Raw genomic sequence first — 20,572 nt, forward strand, 5'->3', positions numbered from 1 at the left:
GTTCTATCTAAAAACTACCAATAAGTGGTCTTCTGACTTTAGGCAGATCACTCTCCTTCTCTGAGAAACAAAGAAGTAAGTATAGGGGCATATGAAGATGGCTATAGAATGTGTATACATGCCTGTGCATGGGATCTAAGGGTCTTGTTCAAGAAGGATGGTTCAGGCCCCAGCTGGCTCTGTGCCCTCCACCTTATGTATCACTCACATCAACCTCATTAATAAATCAGATGACACATGGAACCCCTACTGTGCACAAGCACTTCTAATTTCTTTCAGTGCATCATTTCACTTGGTGATGTCCATCTGGAACTGTGCTACTGTTCTCATTTTACAGTTGAGAGATAACACTGAGAAAGGGCTGACATTCCTGTTAGCAGGGAGAAAGCTAAAAGCAGGTCTGCCTCATTACTCATTACTGGAGTTTAGTTCCTTAAACCTGAACACTGGTAGAGGCCCAGAATGGAAGGCTGTCAGAGTCTGGACTATAGATCAATACCTCCAACAAGAACTGCCTCCTGGATGTAGCCTAGACCCTATAGAAAGAGGCCTCAATACAGGAATGTCTCACCTTCCACTCAAAATTTCTCTCTAGGCATTGGTTTGCTTTAATCTGCATGTGGGCAGATGATATGTTATATTTTTCTCATTAAATTATTTATTCATTCAGTTTATATCCCTCTCAGTCCCCGCCCTTCATCTATCTTTAAAGAGGATTGATTTGTTTTTATTATATGTATATGTGTTTATCTACATCAGTGTTTAGTCGCTATGTGAGTTCCTTGTGCCAAGGAGGCCACAAGGGCATCAGATTCACTGGATTCCATGGAAGTAGTGTTATCTGAGCCATTGTATGGGTGCTGGGAACCCAACAAGAGCTTTAAAGGTTCTTTTTAAATTTTTATTTGAGGGTTGGAGAGATAGCTCAGTGGTTAGGAGTACTGACTGCTCTTCCAGAGATTCTGAGTTCAAATCCCAGCAACCACATTGTAGCTTACAACCATCTATAATGGGGTCCAATGTCCTCTTTTTTTTTTTTTTTTTTTTTTTTTTGCTGCTTCAAAAAGCTTTATTTTTTTTCTTGGTCCAAGACTTGAAAGAGGCTCCAGGGCAGTTACAAAGCGGCCTAGTGGCTTTAGAGGTTCATTCGGGTGGAGGTCCTGAGGCGGCTGGTACAGCAGAGGAGGGAGCCCCTCGGAAGGCACAGAGGCCTCCTAGTTGTGTTTGAGAGTGAGGCGCTCAAAGAGATACTCGCCCAGAGATCCCTGGGGCACGCCAGTCTGCGCTGGCTGTGGCCCTGCCAGCCGACGGAGGTTGGTCAGGTGGTTGCCCATCTTCTTGATGAGCTTCACCTCCTTATCCAGAAAGTGGCTTTCCAGGAAGTCACAGAGATGTGGGTCTGCGCGGGCAGAACCCAGGGCATGCAGATCCAAGATGGCCTGGTTCAGGCTCTTCTCCAGGGCCAAGGCAGCTTCCATGGCCTCCAGAGTTTTACCCCACTCATCTTGAGATGGCTTCTGCACATCCTGGAAGAGTTCTGCAACTTGAGGAGACGCTCAGTGCTCTCGCGCTTCTCCTTGGCCAATTCTCGGAAGAAGTCCAGAGAGAGGTAGGTGTAGGAGGCGTCATGGCTGGTCCAGAGTACGGGGCAGACCGCGAAGACGGTGTTGGTTGGTCCTAGGAGCCGGAGACGGCAAGAAGATGGTCCGGGAGGCTGCGACTGGAGAGACTTGTAGGGCAGCTGGAAGCTAAGATGGGAGCCCCCGGGTCTGTTCCGTTCAAACACTGTTGAAGCAAGACACAGACCCACGGGACCTCAAAGGCGCTGCTCCCCAATGTCCTCTTTTAAAAAAATAAGGACAAAAAAATTTTATTTGATGTTCATTGGTGTTTTCTCTGAACACAAGTCTGTGTGAGGGTGTCAGAAGTCCTGGAACCAGAGTTACAGACAGGTATGAGCTGTCATATGGGTGCTGGGAATTGAACCTAGGTCTTCTTCAACAGTAAGTGTTCTTAACCACTGAGCCATCTCTCCAGCCCTAGATCAAGTGTTCTTAACTGCTAAGCTACCTTTCCAACCCCCATTCCTGCTGTGCTCTCTTAGTCATGCTTCACACCCTAGGTAACTTGTCTTTTCCTGTTGAGTGCCAAGACTACAGGGCAGCATTGAACCAGCTGTGCTTTAACAATAACATTTAACAAGACTTGGCAAGGCCTGACTTGCTTGGCCAATAGAGATATATGATACACTTAGGTTTAGCCTCTCACTCACATGTTCACATAAAGTCTGCACAAAGGAATCAGGCAAGCTTCTTGGGGGTGTTGTTGGTGGTGGTGGTGGTAGTGGTGGTTTGGTTTTTTTTTTTTTTTTTTTTTTTTGAGACAGTTGCCTCTGTGTTAGTTCTGTTTGACCTGAAGCTCACTTTGTACACCTGGCTGGTCTCAAATTCACATATACTTCCCAGTCTTTACTTCCGAATGCTGGGGTTAAATGTGTGCACCACTATGCCTGGCATTTCTCAGGGTTCTTGACAGGCACATTGAAAAAGACTGTGCTGAAACAAAAGAGGGGCATGAATTATGGGACATCCACCCCTGAGACATGAACTATGGGACACCTGCCCCTGAGATGGGAGTTACGGGACACCCACCCCAGGAGAGACAATTGTTGATTGTGCTAAGTGGCTTTTATGTTCCTGGGGAGGGGAAAAGAAAACCATAGGCTATAAGAAACTGCAGGGTGAGAGGCATCTTTCTAGCAGTTTTCCAGGGGAGACTGCTTAGAATTCCTCACAAACTTGCTACATTCTCCACTAAGACCCAGATAAGCTCTGACTAGAACCTTTGCTCTGTAGCTGTATGGATGCAGGTGTTGTTGCCAAGATTCTGTGCTACAGACATTGCCCTACAGCTCCATCAGAGTTTGAGGGCTGTTCATAAGCTTTGGTCTGGGGGATTGAGCTCAGGGCTTCAGATGAGCCAAGCACTTTTCTGTGAGGGGAAAGAAGAGGAGCTAGAGACATGGCCATACTCTATAGCAAAGCTTCTCTGGTCCAGAATGCACTATATCAGCTAGGCTAGCTTTCATCTCACTGGATAGCTTAAGCTAACCTCAAACTCACAGAAGCCCTCTTATCTAGTTTCCCAAATGGGAACTATAGGTGCAAGCCAGCACACCCTGCTGTGACACCCATCCTACCACTAAGCTACATACCTAGTCAAGGGAGGGTTTGTTTGTCCATCTTAACCATTGTATAGGAGAGAGAAAATAACTCTGAAAACTTATAAATCTGAGTCTGACACTCTCTCTCTCTCTCTCTCTCTCTCTCTCTCTCTCTAACTAAATTGTCCAGATTGGTCCTGAACTCAGGATCCTCCTGCCTCACCTTCCTGAGTACTGGGATTTTCAGCCTGTAACACCAGACCTGTCTTCTAATTCACTATGAGGATACAAACTGCATAAAAATCTGGAAATTTATCCTTTTCCCTCATTTTTTGTGGTCCAGATTTGAGAACAGTGTCAGCAAATGGTAGAGAATCCTCGAGCACAAAGGAAGTTCAAGATAGCTAGCTCATTGTATTTTGATAATGGGGTAGGTGTGTGTACTTAAAGTCTTAAAACCAACTCTCAGGTCAGAGATACTCAGAGAAAACCTCTGTCCTTTCTTTTAGGAAGTTCAACCTCAAAAAAATTAGAGGGAAGACTCCTTTAACCCTATATGGGTTAGTACACACTGCAGTGGGACATGGTGCCTGTGGATCCTTAGTGTCATTACAACAATCCCAATAACAAATAATTTCCAAATACAATAACAGGAAACAGGGGAAGTGTAGCTTCTCCACCAGTCTGGTCTCTGCCTACTTTCCCAGCTACCTTAAACTACATTTTTATCTTTCCCTCAGCTAATGTACAATGTAGATTAGGAAAGAAATGATGGGTCAAGGGACCTGCCTGAGTGTAACAGCCACTTCTGGGCTTATTTCTCTATATTTCATGTCTCAGTGTCATAGACATTGTTCTTTTTCATCACAACTAAATGACGTGTTGTTATATCCATTTACAGATAGAAGACCCTAATCTAAAAAAGAATGGGTGCTCTACTAAAGATCTTTAACATTAAAGACAAAGTTCTGGAGGCTGGAGAGATGATTTAGAGGTTAAGAGCACTGGCTGCTCTTCTAGAGGTCCAGAGTTCAATTTCCAGCAACCACATGGTGGCTCACAACCATCTATAATGGGATCTGATGCCTTCTTCTGGCATGCAGGTGTACATGCTGATAGAGCACTCATACCTAAAATAAATAATTAATAATAATTACTTTAAAAAAGACAAATTTCTGTATCCAAATTCACAGGTTTTTGTTTGTTTGCTTTTTGTTTTTGTCATACCTGTGTAATGCTGAGGTTTCCAAAGCCATAGTCGGCTTCTGTCATCTCTTTTTTACTTTCTTTCTTTTTTAAAGATTTATTCACTATATATAAGTATACTGCAGCTATTTTCAGGCACACCAGAAAAGAGCATCAGATCCCATTACAGATGGTTGTGAGCCACCATGTGGTTGCTGGGAATTGAACTCAGTACCTCCAGAAGAGCAGTCAGTGTACTCAACCACTAAACCCTCTCTCCAGCCCGGCCTCTGTCATCTCAAAAAAGCAGGAATTTTGGCGTTCTGCTCTAATACAGGAGAGAGAGAGAGAGAGAGAGAGAGAGAGAGAGAGAGAGAGAGAGAGAGACAGACAGACAGACAGACAGACAGACAGACAGTGTGTGTGAGAGACAGAGACAGAGAGACAGAGAGAGATTGGATATAGATGTTGGATGGATGACTGGTTTGCTCTTTCAGAAATCTTGTAGGCCCGAGTGCCTGTACCCGCTGAGCTATCTCACCGGCCGGTGAACAGGGAGTTTATCTACTTTGAGGAGCCAACAGAAGTGGGATGAATGCTTGTTATCTTTAGAACCTTCTGTTTTCCCTCTTGCAGGGCAGTCCATTTGTCGAGCCTCCTCCAGTCGCTGAGTGGCGCTGTAGGGCCTGCTCGCGCACAGAGATGAGAGTCATCTTTTCTTGGTCCGGCCGCTAGCCTTCCTCTGTCGGAGGGCGGGGCTCGAAGAACCGGAAGTGCCGAGGCCTCCGGTGCTGTCTTCGCTGCCGCCGCCGCTTTTAAGTCCCTTCGTCCGCCGTCTGGGTGCCGCGGGTGCCGCCGCCGAGGAAGCTGCTGTGGCCCCGACGGGAGCTGAGGCGGCGCGGCATGAAGCGGCGTAGGCCCGCTCCATAGCGCATCGGGACGGTCCGGGCGGGCCCGGGGGAAGGTGCAGTATCCGCCCGCTCTCCCTCCCCTGCGCCCGCGAGGCTACGGCGCTCCGGCCGGCCGGCCGCCCTCTGGCCGCTCCCGCAGGGAGAGCGGGTGGCTGGGCCCCGTTGGCCGGAAGAGGAAGCGTACACTCGGATTGCGAGGCCGCCAACGTTCCCTAGGCGCCCCTGAACGCTGGCTGCTGCTCTCTCGGACTCGCACGTCCGTTATCTTTATAGAGCCTGGCTCGGGTTGGGATGCCGGGGACGGTCCGGGCTTACGGAGGAGGAAACGGAAATCCGCAGAGGCGAAGGGGTTCGCCCGAGGTCCGCCAGTGGCGGATGGGATACGCCTTTGGACTCGCTGCTTTTCCCCAGCCCGCGTTCCTTCCTCCCTCCTGCTTCACTGTAGATCCATTCTTCCGCGCTCTCTGTCTCGCTGCTATTCTGCTCCACCCATTCGCAACAGGGTCCTTACCCTTCCTGTCCAGCTTGCTCATCCTCTTTAATAAGCCTTGCTGTTCCTACTGTCCTCGCGCCACATTTGCTGCCACACCTCTCCTCCTTCCTCATTCATAGCTTTCAAGCCCTTTACCTCTGATAAACTTTTTCAGCTGTAGACACCGAAGAGTGAAATGGCTAGACTCCAGTGAGGTGTGTAGGGTCTAGACGACTGATTGGTCCTCACTGTGAAAAGCTACGGGATGCCATTTCTGTAGACCCCACCCCAAGAATCCTGAAGCTCTTTTTAATCCTATATGTCATTCTTGGAATGAGGGGCTTTAGGGAGGCGTCTTGACTGCTACCCTCTTCTTGCCACATAGCTTCCTCACCTCTATGTGGCATACAGAGCTTGGAGTCTAAACAGATAACAACATGGAATTTATTGTTGCAAAAATAACACATTTTTTCCCCAAAGCTAGACGGTCAACTGGCTTCGTGATTGATTTTTAGAAAAGCTACCTATCTCACTTATTCTCAATATTATGGCAAGAAAAAGAAGGCAAAATGGGATACACTTAAAATGAATAGGACATCTTTGTCAAAAATTTTAGCTGGGTATAGTGTTGCATACCTTTAACCCCAGCATTTGGGAGGCTGAGGCAAGAGGATCTTGAGTTCAAGACTAGCCTTGGCTACAGAGTGAGACACTGTCTACAAACAGATAAGTGAACACAATTTAGTTGATTAAATTCAAGTTCCCTTTCTGCAAACAATGGCCTATAATGCACATTTTTTATTGTACTGAATTTATTCTCTCACCACCTCGATATGACATTATGTAAAAGGAACATAGGCACATAGAAATAAATTCTATCTTTGTGTGTGTGTGCTTGTGTGTGCTCGCGGCTCTACTCCCACATGACTTGGAGATCGTGTGGAAGTTGGAGGATAACTTTTGGTTGGGAGTCCTCCTTTTCTACTTCGTTGAGGCAGAGTCTCGATTGCTGCGTACGCCAGCCTAGCTGATAACTTCTATGCCTTCCTTGCCAGCAATAGGGGTGCTGGATTGACAGATGCTCCAATGCTTTCCTGGCTTTCCCAGGATCCTCAGGCTTCTGCCACAAGTGCTTTTACCTTGAGCCAATTACTTGGCCCTAGAAATAAATTACATCTGCCAAATTCAAGGCTTTACATTTGGCACCACACATTATATATGCCGTTTAAAAAAAGGTTTGTGTGTATATGGGAGGGTATGTACATGTGAGTGCAGTTCCCATAGAAACCAGAGGTATTGGATCCCCTTGATCTTATGGGTGGTTGTGAGCATTCAGAAATGGCTACTGAGAACCAAACTTGGGGCCTCTGCAATAACATTATTAACTCTTAACTGCTGAGCCATCTCTGGCCCACTTTTGCAATTTTAAAAACTTACAATTTCCCCTTTAATGTGTCTGGGCATCCAGATTTACACCTATTGTCAGAACATTACTCAGTTTGAGTTCTATATTTCTGGGGAAAGTAATTTTAGGGCTGAGCTTATTAGCGAAGGTCTGCAGTTTCAGCACTCAGGAAGCTGAAGCAGAAGGACTGAGAATTCAAGACTTGCCTGGGAGTTTGTAAGATCTATCAACACACGTGTGACAAATTGGAGATTCAAAAGAATTCAGGCATTACATATTACAAACAGGAAATCTATCAGTTAAATATTTGGGGATTTTTAGGTTTATATTTTGACCATATACGGTCCACTTTAATGATCAACATCTCTTATCTGGTAAGCAGGATTGGATGGTGAGAAAAGGAAAGATTCCTGTGAGAAGAGATCAGGATGAACGGAGAGCTCTGTGCTTAAAGTTGGGCCAGGTGAAAATGATCTCTTTGAAAGTAGAAGAGATCTGAGCAGATGAAAATACCATCAGGTAGGCACCAGGGAAGGTCCAGAAGTGGAGAGGGTGGGGCTGTGAAATATATGCACTATGCTGAGGATGGATAGGACCATGCGTTTTGAGGATGTATTTGTATAGAGAGAGTATCCAGGGATTCTGGATATTAGTTAAACAGTTTTGAAAATCACACAACCTGTGTTGTGCAGAATATTTACTGTCATCAGAGTGGCAGAGTGTCATTTTAAATTTGTGTGTGTGTGTGTGTGTGTAGACTAGCACAGTCCATTCAGAAAATCCCAGTTTTTAAATAGAAGTTGATATGAGATTTTACATAGAAGAACTAAAGTTGTTAATGACTCCAGCTGGGCAGTAAAATTCTGGAAGTCTACTGAGTTGCTCTTTTTCTTTTCCTTGGCCTTGTGTTTGCAAGGGGTAGAGGAGAGATGGGATTTCTCAGTTTAAAAAACGGAGTTGGATTGGTAAAGATTCTCTTCATTTTAGTCCCTTGCTCCATCAGAAGACTAGGTCCTTTGACATACTTGATTGAAAGTAGGCCTCCTAGCTTTTAGTTGGGCCAACAGCCACCACTCTCTGGTACTGTCACTTGATACTAAGTTCCAGTTAGTCTAAAATCTCAATTCTCTGCTGGATTTTAGTCAGTGGAGCCCTAGATTCCCAATGATGAGAGTGTTACAACTATACCTGATGTAACAGTATTTGGACTATTTTGTTGTTACATTAGAAGTGATAGTATCGTGCACAGAAAATGATACAATGCCCAGCTGTGCCCAGTTCAGCACTTTGCATACCAGTAATTCAAGTTAGGTGGACTGACTCACAGCTTACACCCTCCCAGTTACTTGCTATATTGCAGGTAACTTCTTAGTATGAATTGATGTTAAATGCAAAGCTGTGCTTTAAAAGAAAGACTTCATTTTAAATACATACTCATGTATTGATTGTTGGAGAAGTAGTTAACGTTTATGTGAAACATGGTCACAATGTAATTTGTTTTAGTTGGTGGAAAGGATTGAGCTACATCTCTTCATGGTTTCATGATGGCCTTTTAGTTGTGTTTATTTCTCTCTGATACTTTGCTCATGTTACATTTAAATAACAGAAAAAGATCAAGAGGGAAAGTTTATCTGGAAGTATAATCAGTTTCTGAGGCTATGAAATAATTATGACATTGAACTGGTTAAATTGGACACAGACTTATAAAATGCTGGTGTGAATACCATATGCTTTCTTTATTAGCTACTTAGATTCATTAACAGTACTTACAGATAGCTTTTTCCTTTTTTGATCAGAAATTATATAATCAGGAAGACTAGTCATGTAACTATCAGTATACACTAAGTATCAGAAGTACCTGATAGTGCCTAGAGAAGAGCAGCAGGTTCAAAATGTATCAGTCTGTGTTTAGTTGTTAGGAGTTCCTCTCTGTAAGAGAAAACAATGTATTTTCTTAGGTTACTGCCCTAGGTTGTTAAAATTTTATTGTAACAATGTTGTTACTATTCTAATTTGTTACATTTAGAAACAGCAATCAGCATTTGTTGGATGTGTTACTTTTTAAAAATGCAAAAACACCTCTGGCACATAGCCTCACTATTGACGTGCTCTGGAGTGGAATGTAGCAGTCAACTGGCACATGGCCTGTTTCCTTCCACTGTGGGAAAGAAAAAGGAATTTTGGCAGGAGATACCCAAGGACTAACCCTTTTATAAAAAGTTCCCAAAGGGATTTATAGTCACTGTGAAATTGACATGACCTCAATTGAAAAAAAAAGTCTTTTTGGAACTGAGCACAGAGTGGAGGTGGGGGACACCACTACTGCTTTTCTTACTAGATTTCATTGCAGCTGTGCTGAAAGGTGTATTATTTATTTATTTGGCATTTTCATTGTGATTCATATGATAGAAGACTGCCCTGTAAACAGCCTCTTGTGCCTTGTTTTCCCAGGAAGATGCAACATGGCAGCAGCAATGGAAACAGAGCAGCTGGGTGTGGAGATATTTGAAACTGCAGAGTGTGAGGAGGGAAATGGTGAATCACAGGATCGACCCAAACTGGAGCCTTTTTATGTCGAACGCTATTCTTGGAGTCAGCTGAAAAAGCTGCTCACTGATACCAGAAAATATCACGGCTATATGATGGCTAAGGCGCCACATGATTTTATGTTTGTGAAGAGGGCAGATCCAGATGGACCTCACTCAGACAGGGTTTATTATCTTGGTGAGTATGAGGTTGCACTTTCAGCAAGGATGCACCTCCTCAGGTGTGAGTGCTTACTGTAATTCAGAATTGATTTTGGTAGTAAGCAAGTCTGTTACTCATTTCTTTTAAAGGAAAAAAAATCACTTTTAATTTGAAGCACTTCTGTTCAATGGCTGTGTTAATTTTGATTTATTAGGTATTTTTACTTGCAGACAGCAAGTAATTGACCATGATCTTTTTGACAAAGATGAAATTAAGCTAAGACTTGATTAAATTGATTAAAGCCTGTTTGAGATGCCTTTCCTGCGAATGGCCAGATGAGAACAAACTGTAAACCCTTTAGTGTGTTCCTGTCCTTGGCAGCTGCAGCTTCCGCTGTTTTAAACCAAGTATTGGTCTCTTCTTCCTGTGTCCATTTATTCCGTGCTCAAATTAAATATATTAGTCCACTTAATGGTTTTTCTTTTCTGTGCTGGGGATTGAACTCAAAGCCCTGTGCATGTTAAGAGCATACTCATCCGACTTCTGAGTTACCTCACAGCCTCTCTGAACATTCCCTTCTCTTGCTTCTGTTTGTTGTGGCTACAGGTGTGTCATTATGTTTTTTTTTTTCTTTTTATTAAGTGCATTTATTTACTTACGTGTGTGTGTGTGTGTGTGTGTGTGTGTGTGTGTGTGTGTGTGTGCATGTGTATATACCACAGCACCCATGAGACAGTCTAAGGACTACTTGTAGGAGTTGGTTCTGCCCTACTATATGGCTCTCAAAGGACTGAACTCAGATGGTCAGGCTTGGCAGTAGGTGGCTTTTCCTACTGAGCCATCTGAATGGCCTCTCCTAATTTACTTTTCTATTTTTAAAAAAAAGGTTCCCACTGGATGGGGTGGTATACACCTGTAATGTCAGCACACAGGAAGAGACTGAAGCAGGAGGATCAGGAATTCAAAGGCAGCTTGTGTTATGAATAGCAAGTTCCTTACTCAAAAGAAGTTTCCTCCTTCAGAATAGCTGCTCATTTAACTTTCTTTCATTCATTATCATCATCATCATAACAAAGTGTTTATTTATATTAAATTTATTTATTCCCTTTACAACCCAATATCAGCCCTTCCTCTTCCTCCCATTACATCCTCGTGCAAGTCCTTCCCCTTCTTTCTTTCCTTCTCTTTTGAGAACAGGAAGCCCCCCTCTGGGTGTCAACCTTCTAGCCCCTTTGTAACATTTTTTTTTTTTGGTACAGCATAAGCATTATAAGGAACAGAAGAGCACATTTCTTCACATGGTCTTCAGTCCAGTACAGTGCAGGTTCTGGTGCTCTTGCTCACAATCCTCAGTGGAGACACTAAAGGCTTTGTCACATAGCACATTCTCCAGGGCTCTGGTTAGATCATCAGCACTAGGTTGTTTAGAGACATATTATTCTCTTGGCCAAAAGCATAGAGGGCGTAAGTCTTGGGGTACACCTCAAATATCCTCAGATTAGAGTGGGCAAGTTGGGTGCACTTCCTTCTTCAGCTCCACATAACATTGATGGATGAAATCCCTCATACCCTGGCTGCCCTGCAAACACTGGCATAATTGAATGCAAATTTCACACAGCCTCAGCTTTGCACTGATTACTTTGTCAGCAGTGGCAGCCACCATCTTATAAGCCTCATTCCTTATGTGTGTGTTTTAGAGACATTTTCTAGAGTCCACATCATAATTGAAGATTGGTTCTTTTTAACTTTCAGAATATTCTGTTTTGTAATTGTGCTATATTTGATTTCACCAAGCCTCCTTCCTGATTCTGTACTATGTGCTTGTCTGTGTGTGTGTGTGTATGTGTGTGTGGCACACACACGGGGCTAATCATCTACTTTTCACAAAAAATCAAGATAGTGTCACTGTATTAGTCATTCCTGAAAATGAAATTTCTTAAAGTATAAATTCTGAATTTTTACTGATACTGCTGAATGTCTCCTACAAAGAGGCTGCAGAGTTTGTGTTTCTGTCAAGTTGTCTGTACAAGATCTCTAACTCACTGTTGATCTCTGTTGATTCTGGCCTTGAATTCCTGATCCTCCTGCCTCCACCTCCTACATACTGAAATTATGTAGGAGCACCACCACACCAGTTATGGTACTTTTTTTGGTGGGGGTAGGGGTAGGGTCTCACTATTCAGTCCTGGCTTTCCAGGAACTTTCCATGTAGACCAAGCTGCCCTTAAATCCACAGAGATCTGCCATTTTCTGCCTCTCCCTCCGAAGCGATGGGATTAAAAGAGTATGCTATGACACTCAGCCCCAGTTGTGGTTTTTTAATGTTTTGAGCTATTTTGTATTATGAGGAAATTTATCCATTAAAGTATTTTCTGCTGGGATTTTTGTCTGTCTGTGTGCCTGCCTGCCTGTTTTTTGTTTGTTTGTTTTGTTTCACTTCGTTTTTGAGACAAAAATTTTCAGTGTAGCTCCAGTTGTCCAGGAACCCACCCTGTAGACAAGGTGGCCTCAAACTTCGAGACTCCCAAATGCTGGGATTAAAGATGTGCACCACCTCTCCAGGCTCTCTGGTTGTTTAGTTTTTTGTTTTTGTCTTTGTTCTTGATATGAGTCTTGTTTTTATGCAATTCAGATACATTATTAATGCCACATCATAAATGGTACCTGGACAAGTGTACAGCCACATTCCATGTTCCCATCTAACACAAATTGCTTAAGTTTAGCTTGCACAATTCATCTTGAGTGGACTTGGGGAACAGTTAATGGTGGCCGTGGGCAGGGGCAAGACTGGAGCTTTTCAAAACTTTGCTTCTTTTATCAGCACTCCTGATTTTATGAAGGATGAAGGGAATTAACCTCATTCCTACTCAACTTTATCAGTAAGCCTGGTATAGTATTGTTTCACGGGACCCAGGCATTCTTTGAAAGACTTTGAAGTATCTCAGCAGTTCCAAGGCTACATGCCACACCAGACTCCACAGCCAACTGGGAAAGGTGACTGAACATGCAAGTGTCACATGGGGCCTCCCAGGAAAATGAGCAGAGTAATGAGTCTTTTTAAAGATGTTTTAAAACACATAATCTTCCTGCCTCAGCATTCTAAATTAGGAATTAATAGTGCTCCACTGTGGATGACTTTCTCAATTTTGTGTTTTATGTGTAGTGGCTTTTGTTTCATGCTTAGAATCCCTCCCACATAGATTTTGTTTAGTCTGTGGTTCATTTTCTCCTTTCTTGCGTCTTTCTAGCTTTTCAAAAGCAGAAAAAAGGTTTTGTAGTACCTTTTCAGTAGAGAAACCTTTTCTCTTCCATTTAGATCTATGTGTGTGTGTGCTTGCATGGGTGCGTGCATGGTGAGCGGGACACTTGTCATGTGGGTGCTGAGATTGGAACTCTGGTCTTTGTGATTGTGCAGCAATCACAGTTTTGGCTTGACTCTCATCTTCATAGAGTGTTTCTATTCTGTTGGGGATGTATTTCATTCCATGCTGCCCTGATGAATCCCACTTCAATCACTGTATGGTTTCACCAAGTAGACCTGGCTCCAGTTAGTTTAGACCTCTTTTCTTTTCCCTTCTCCAGTAAAGCAAACGACTTTCAGCAAATCACACACCAGATCCTGTTATTTCACTAAGTATACTTTCATTTGGAATTCCAAAAATAATTGTTTTTACAGTCACAGAACTTTATAATGAAGAAAAACTAGAATTAACTTGAACTTGTTTGTTTCTAAGTACAATTTAGGTAGTTAAGAAAGAGAAGAAATTTTCAAATCTGAAGTCACACTGAAATCTCATCTATTGTTAACGGAAACTAACAACAAAGACGAAAAATGACAGTTGTCTTAACTCTTATGTTGTCTTATATACTTTAATAATTTTGTCTTGAGATCTTGAGATCTGAATATCAAAGTGATCTCTCTTAAGTAAGCTTAGGGGTACTTGCTGCTCTTATGTAGAACCCTCATTCAGTTCATAGAACCCACATCCTCAGGTTCATCGCATCCTCCTGTAACTCCAGCTCCAGGGGTATGTGGCACCCTCTTCTGGTCTCATTGGGTACCTACACATATGTGTTATACATTTATGCATGGTGTGCATACCATGGTAAAGTTTTATTGTCAGCATGAAATCTGAGTATTTTCTGTGAATCTTGGGGAATTGTTTTTATATTTACCTCTTACTTAGTTCTTTGAGACAGAGCCTCTTCATCTACCCTCCAGCTCACAGTTCTGCTATTCCTGAGAGCCAAGATTGTAGAGTGGGCCCTGACACTGTTAGATGCTTTGGCAATCTTGTTTTTTTTTTTTTTTTTGAAACAAGGTTTCAGTTAGCCCAGGCTGGCCTCAAATCCTAATTCTCCTATCTTTACCTCCTGAGCTCTGGGATTATAAATTTTTGCCACCATGCCTAGCTTGAAACATTGTTTTTATTCAAGGAATCTCCATGTGCACACCTTACTTAATAACATTATTTTGGTTCCTGTGGAATAGAAAATATTGTTATATGTAGAAGATATTATGTGTTTACGATTGATATTGTAACAAGAACAGTATTACAAAATAATAATGTGTTTTGTGGTTTTGTCTCTTCCTTATAGCCATGTCCGGTGAGAACAGAGAAAATACACTATTTTATTCTGAAATTCCTAAAACCATCAACAGAGCAGCAGTCTTAATGCTTTCTTGGAAGCCTCTTTTGGATCTTTTTCAGGTAAGATCAAGTATTCTTATTTCTGTGATTTGTTATATATTTCTTCATTTATTTCTAGGCAGATGTTCTTCTAAGGTTTTATACTTTAAGTAGATGTGAATAAAAAGGAATTAAAACATTTTATTGCTTTTACATGTATGATGTTCAAATTACTGATTTCCTGTATCTAAAATCATAAGATATTATAATTCAATATTTTGGTATTTCGTTTCATTTATTTTAAATGTTTTGGTTTGTGTTTATGAATGTTTTGCTAGCATGTATGTTTATGCACTACACTCATGCCTAGTATGCATAGATGTCAGAAGAGGTTATTGGATCCTCTGGAACTGAAATTACAGATAGTTGTGAGCCATCTGATGTGGGTACTGGCAATCAAACTCAGGTCCTCTGGATGATGCTGAGCCATCTCTCCAGCCCTATTTTATCTCTCTCTCTCTCTCTTTTTTTTTTTTTGAGACAGCCTTAGTATGTAGATCAGGCTGGCTGTACACTTCCAGTGGTCTCTTGCCTCTGCCTCCTGGAACTTGATATACACTTGTAATTCTAGTACTGTAGAGGTATAGAGGCAGAAAGGCAAGGCTACCTTCTATGCCTCACCTCCTTCAGACAAAAAGTCTATTCTCTTGGCTTGCTTGGGTATCCTGGGCTACTATGTCTAATCCCCACGAAGGTAGCTGGGAAGATCTCTGCTCTACAACAAATTGTGCAAAACTACTGAATTATGGTTAGTTATAGTGGGCACAGGGCCTCAACTACTGAGATAATGGGCTTTATTTTTGTTTTCTTGTCTTCTTCCTACTTTATTCTTCTCTTCCTTCTCTTCCTCCTCCCCCTCTTCCTCATTTTTTCCCTCCTCCTTCTCCTTTTTTTTTTCCTTCTTCTCCTCCTTCTCTTTCTTCTCCTCTTCCTTCTCCTCCTCCTCTTCCTCCTCCTCCTTCTTTTTGACAGGGCTTCTCTGTGTAGCTTTCAACTTTTGAGTCACACTGGATGTGAACTTGAGCACAGTAGAGATGCTAGGATTACAGTGAACTCCAAAGACCAGTTGTCAGGAAGCTGCAGTTGGGTTACTTTCCTTTTGTCCTAGGCAACACTAGACTATGGGATGTATTCTCGAGAGGAAGAGCTACTCAGAGAAAGAAAACGCATCGGGACTGTGGGAATCGCAGCTTATGATTACCACCCAGGAAGCGGAACATTCCTGTTTCAAGCTGGTAGTGGTATTTACCATATCAAAGATGGAGGACCACATGGATTCACAGTAAGTTGCAGTTACTGTAACTATGTTAACTGTTTTGAGGTCCTAAAGAAAATTTGTACCAAAACCAGAAAGGAAATTAAGAAATAAACCAAAGGGTGGATTTACTACCAGCTAAGAAATTAATGTTTTTAAAAATTTTTAATTATTTTTATTTTATAGGCTTTGGTGTTTTGCCTACTTCACACATGTATGTCTGTCGGAAGCTGTCAGATCTTGGAGTTATGGACAGTTGTGAGCTGCTATGTGGGTGCTGCGAATTGAACCCAGGTTCTCTGGAAGAGCATTCAGTGCTCTTAACCGATGAGCCATCTCTCCAGCCTTTAAGTTTAGTTTTTAATTTTAAGAGTTGATAGTTTGGGACTAGGGAGAATGGCTGGGCAGTTAAAATTACTAGCTGTTTTTTCAGAGGGCCAAGTTTAATTTCCAGCACCTACACGGTGGATCATAGACCCAGGGTATCTAACACCCTCTTTTAGCCTCTGTGAGTACCAGGCATGCAAGTGGTACAGACACACATGCAGGCAGAATACCTATACACATAAAGATTAAAAATAAAATTAAAAGAAGCAAACAGAAAGCAAATGGGCACTGGACAATGGCAGCTCAGTTCTCAGCACAATGACAGGAGCCTCACAGCTACAGTAACTCCAGCTCCAGGGGATCCCTGGCTTCTGCAGGCACATGCACAATCCCAAACAAACACAGACACAGAGACACAGATGCACAATTAAAAATGCTAAAAATAAAATTATTTTTTAAAAAAGCAGTTAATCATTTTTCCAATGATATAAAGATTCAATGTTTATTTTTAGATTTAATTTCTTTCTTTCTCTCTGTGATGGTGGTGGTGGTGGCGTGTGCAGGTGCTCTCAAGCTAGAGGTATACATTTGTAGATTTCCTGGAACTGGAGTTGCAGACAATTCTGAGCTGTCTGACATGGATGCTGGGAATTGAACTTGGGTCCTCAGCAAGAGCAGTATATGCTCTTTATCCCTAAGATACAATTTCTAAAATGCTCAAAATCCTTTCTGTGCTGGAAGATACAGAAATGGCCCTATTTTCCATTTTCTCTGAGTGCTGAGAGAGATTTTGAAAGATGTTATTACTGGTGATGTTTTTGTTTCCCTGAAATGCTAATTATCTTAATAAATGCTTTTATTTTTGGTTTTATTCTAAGTAATTCTTTATGACAATTAGAGATATTCTTTTGGTAGAATTGTATTGATCTTAGTTTTCATTACATTAAAAATTTTGGGACAACCTAGAGATATGGCTCAGTGGTTAAGGCACTAGATGTTCTTCCCAGGAGTCCAGGCTCAATTTACAGAACCCACGTGGCAGGTTATAGTTAGTTGTTTGTAACCCTAGTCCAGGGGTTACAATGCTTTTTTTTTGGCCTCATCAGGCACTAAACACACATATGGTGCACAGACATACATGCAGACATACATGCAGACACCATACTATATACATAAAATGAAAAGTAAATCTTTTTTTAAAGTTAAACATTTTTCCGTTTATTTACTTATCGTGTTGTGTGTAAACCTCAGTATATGTGTGTGGAGGTCAGAGGACAACTTCCTTGCTCTGTTCTCTTATTCCACCATGTAGGTAGGGCTTAGGGATTGAACTTGGGTTAACCACTGAGCCATCTTACCATTCCTCATTGCATATTTTATAGGCAAACTTTCTTTTATTGATAAAAGTAATTTTTAAATGTTTTTAATGATATTTTTAAAATTGTGTTTAGAAATATTCAACAGGCTAGGCATAGTTGTATATACCCTTAATGCCAGTACTCAAGAGGTAGAGGCAAGTGGATCTCTGTGAGTGCGAGATCAGTCATATTTACTTAGTGAGTTCCAGATTAGTCAAGGGCTGTAGTGAGTCCCTGTGTCAAAAACACTTCAACAGGGCTGAAGAGATGGCTCAGTGATTAAGAGCACTGATTGCTCTTCCAGAGGTTCTGAGTTCAAATCCCAGCAACCACATGGTGGCTCACAACCATCTGCAATGAGATCAGATGCCCTCTTCTGGTGTGTCTGGAGACAGCTACAGTGTACTTATATATATAATGAATAAATAAATCTTTTTTAAAAAAAATTCAACAGATTATAATTACTCCACTAAAGACTGAGCAGCAAAATTTCTGAGATGCTATTACATTGTTTTGGTGTGTAATACATTATGGTTTATCTTTTACCTTTAGCTTTTACATTTATCATTTGAAAGAGTCCTTAATATATTAAACCAATTGAAAGTTTTTTTTTCTGGGATGCAGCTGTCACAATGGACATTTTAATTAGCAATGCCATTTATCTTACAAGTTCTTATTTATTAACCTGATAATGTTATTTACTTTTCTAGCAACAGCCTTTACGACCCAACTTAGTGGAAACTAGTTGTCCCAATATACGAATGGATCCAAAATTATGCCCTGCTGATCCAGACTGGATAGCTTTCATTCACAGCAATGATATTTGGATATCGAACCTCGTAACCAGGGAAGAACGGAGGATCACCTATGTGCACAATGGTAGGGCATAACTCTGCAGCTTGTTTTTTCTGAAACAATTTGAAAAGCTGAATTTACTTTTACTTCCATTTTAAAATTAAAGTAAGCTGGGTATCTTAGTTAGGGTTTTACTGCTGGACAGACACCATGACCAAGACAACTCTTATAAGGACAACATTTAATGGGCTGATTTACAGGTTCAGAGGTTTAGTCCATTATCATCAAGGTGAGAACAGAGCAGCTTCTAGGCAAACATGGTGCAGGAGGAGCTGAGAGTTCTACCTCTTCGTCTGAAGGCTACTAGTGGAAGACTGACTTCCAGGTAACTAGGGTGAAGGTCTTAAGCCCAAGCCCACAGTGGCACACCTATCCCAACAGTGCCACTCCTTGGGCTAAGCATATACAAAACATGCACTAGGTGATCTTCATTTTTAAGTTCAGGTGTTTAAAATTTTAAAGGTGTGAGAAGGACAGAGAATGTATGGTCTTAGATAATGCCACTCACTCTCTTCTTAGCCATTTTCAAGCACCACAGTGCACCTCTGTCATGCTTGTTCTTTAGGCCTAGAAGGACTGCCACCAGTTCCCTTAAACCCTTAACATTAAGTGAAAAAAAAAAAATTTTTTTTTTGGTTGTTTTGAGACATGGTATCTCTGTAGCCCTGGCTGTCCTGGAATTCTCTCTGTAGACCAGGCTGGCTTCAGGGATCCACCTGCCTCTGTCTCCTGGTGCTGGGATTAAAGACATGGGCTACTACCACTCAGCCTTTAAATAAAATATTAATTTAAGGAATTAGATTCAGGCTGGAGAGATGACTCAGTGGTTAAGAGCACTGACTGCTCTTCCAGAGGTCCTGAGTTCAAATCTCACCAATCACATGGTGGCTCACAACCATCTATAATGAGATCTGATGCCCTTTTCTGGTGTGTCGGAAAGTAGCTACAGTGTATTTTATAAGGACAACATTTAATTAGGGCTGGCTTACAGATTCAGAGGTCCAGTCCATTATCATCAAGGTGGGAACATGGCAGCATCCAGGCAGGCATGGTTCAGGAGGAGCTGAGAGTTCTACATCTTGTTCCAAAGGCAAACAGAAGACTGGCTTCCAGGAAGCTACGGTGAGAATCTTAAAGCCCATGCCCACAATGACACACTTCTTCTAACAAGGCCACACCTTCTGAAAGTGACACTCCCTGCGCCAAGCATATTCAAACCATCATAAATAATGTCTCAAAAAACAACAGCTGGGCATATTGATAATCCTAACACCTGGCAGGGAAAGGCAAGCAGATCTCTGAGTTTGAGGTCAGCTTAGTCTACATAGTGAGTTCCAAGACAGCCAGGGATACATAGTGAGACCCTGTCTCAAAAACAACAAAACCAAAAGTTCCAAATGGCAGAACTTGACTTTGCTGCAAATTGATTGTTGGACTGCATCTATATGGAAGAAGTGATGTGTGGGAAGGAAGGTCTTCCTGTAGCTTCCCACCATTTTCTCCATCTTCACGCTTTCTGATATTGTTGGGTCATTCATTACACATTGTGTTGATGTATTATATGCAGTTAGGTCTGTGATAGCTGTGTCTGTAAAGGACACATGCAGACATTTGTGATATTATCATTGGTCATTCCCTAAGCAAGATAGTGTAACAACCATGTACATTGTCTATAGTGTAAGTAAGTAATCTCATTAAAGTCTACTTGAGAATGCAGCTGGGATCTGGGGAAACACTGTAGTGTTTTATGTAAAGAGACTTGGGCATTTGTAGCTTGTGATACTTGATTAGGATCTTTTTTAAAAATTAGATACTCTCTGTATTTACATTTGGAATGTTATCCTCTTTTCCCACCCTACTCCATTCTCCCCTCCCCTTTCATTTGTCTTCACAAAGGTGCACTCTCACCTAATCACCCTCTCCACCCCATTGTCTTGGCATTCCCCTACATTGGGAAAATGTGCCCTCCCTGGACCAAAGGCCTCTTCTCACACTGATGCCAGACATTGCTATTTTCAGCTATATATGCAACTGGAGCCATAGGTCTCTCAATGTGTGCTCAGTGGTTGGTGTTTTAGTCCATGGGAGTTTTGGAAGGTTTGGTTGGTTGATAATGTTGTTCTTTCCATGAGGTTGCAACCCCTTTCAGCTCCATTGAGTCCATTGATATTGAGAGATGTTAAGGAATACTGATTGTTGCTTTCTGCTATTTTTGTTGTTAGAGGTAGACTTAAGTTTGTGTGCTTTTCTTCTTTTGGTTTT

The 20,572-nt window shown here is 41.9% G+C and overlaps 1 protein-coding gene across 3 annotated transcripts in view; it reads left to right on the forward strand.

Annotated features, from left to right (window-relative positions):
- The first annotated feature begins 5,131 nt into the window (after positions 1-5,131).
- Positions 5,132-20,572, forward strand: part of DPP8 (dipeptidyl peptidase 8) — a 53,299-nt gene continuing 37,858 nt past the window's right edge. The window contains exons 1-6 of one of the 3 annotated variants that reach the window (XM_080930729.1): positions 5,132-5,312; positions 7,519-7,655; positions 9,588-9,860; positions 14,424-14,536; positions 15,624-15,797; positions 18,166-18,334. In XM_080930729.1, coding sequence (XP_080786855.1) covers positions 7,640-7,655; positions 9,588-9,860; positions 14,424-14,536; positions 15,624-15,797; positions 18,166-18,334 — 745 coding nt within the window. In that variant the 5' untranslated portion in view covers positions 5,132-5,312; positions 7,519-7,639. Of the gene's footprint in view, positions 5,313-5,334; positions 5,620-7,518; positions 7,656-9,587; positions 9,861-14,423; positions 14,537-15,623; positions 15,798-18,165; positions 18,335-20,572 lie in introns of those variants that run through there. The other 2 variants (XM_080930731.1, XM_080930730.1) reach the window with 2 other exon arrangements.

Source organism: Micromys minutus (genome assembly GCF_963924665.1).
Source record: "Micromys minutus genome assembly, chromosome: 16".
Classification (NCBI taxonomy): domain Eukaryota; kingdom Metazoa; phylum Chordata; class Mammalia; order Rodentia; family Muridae; genus Micromys; species Micromys minutus.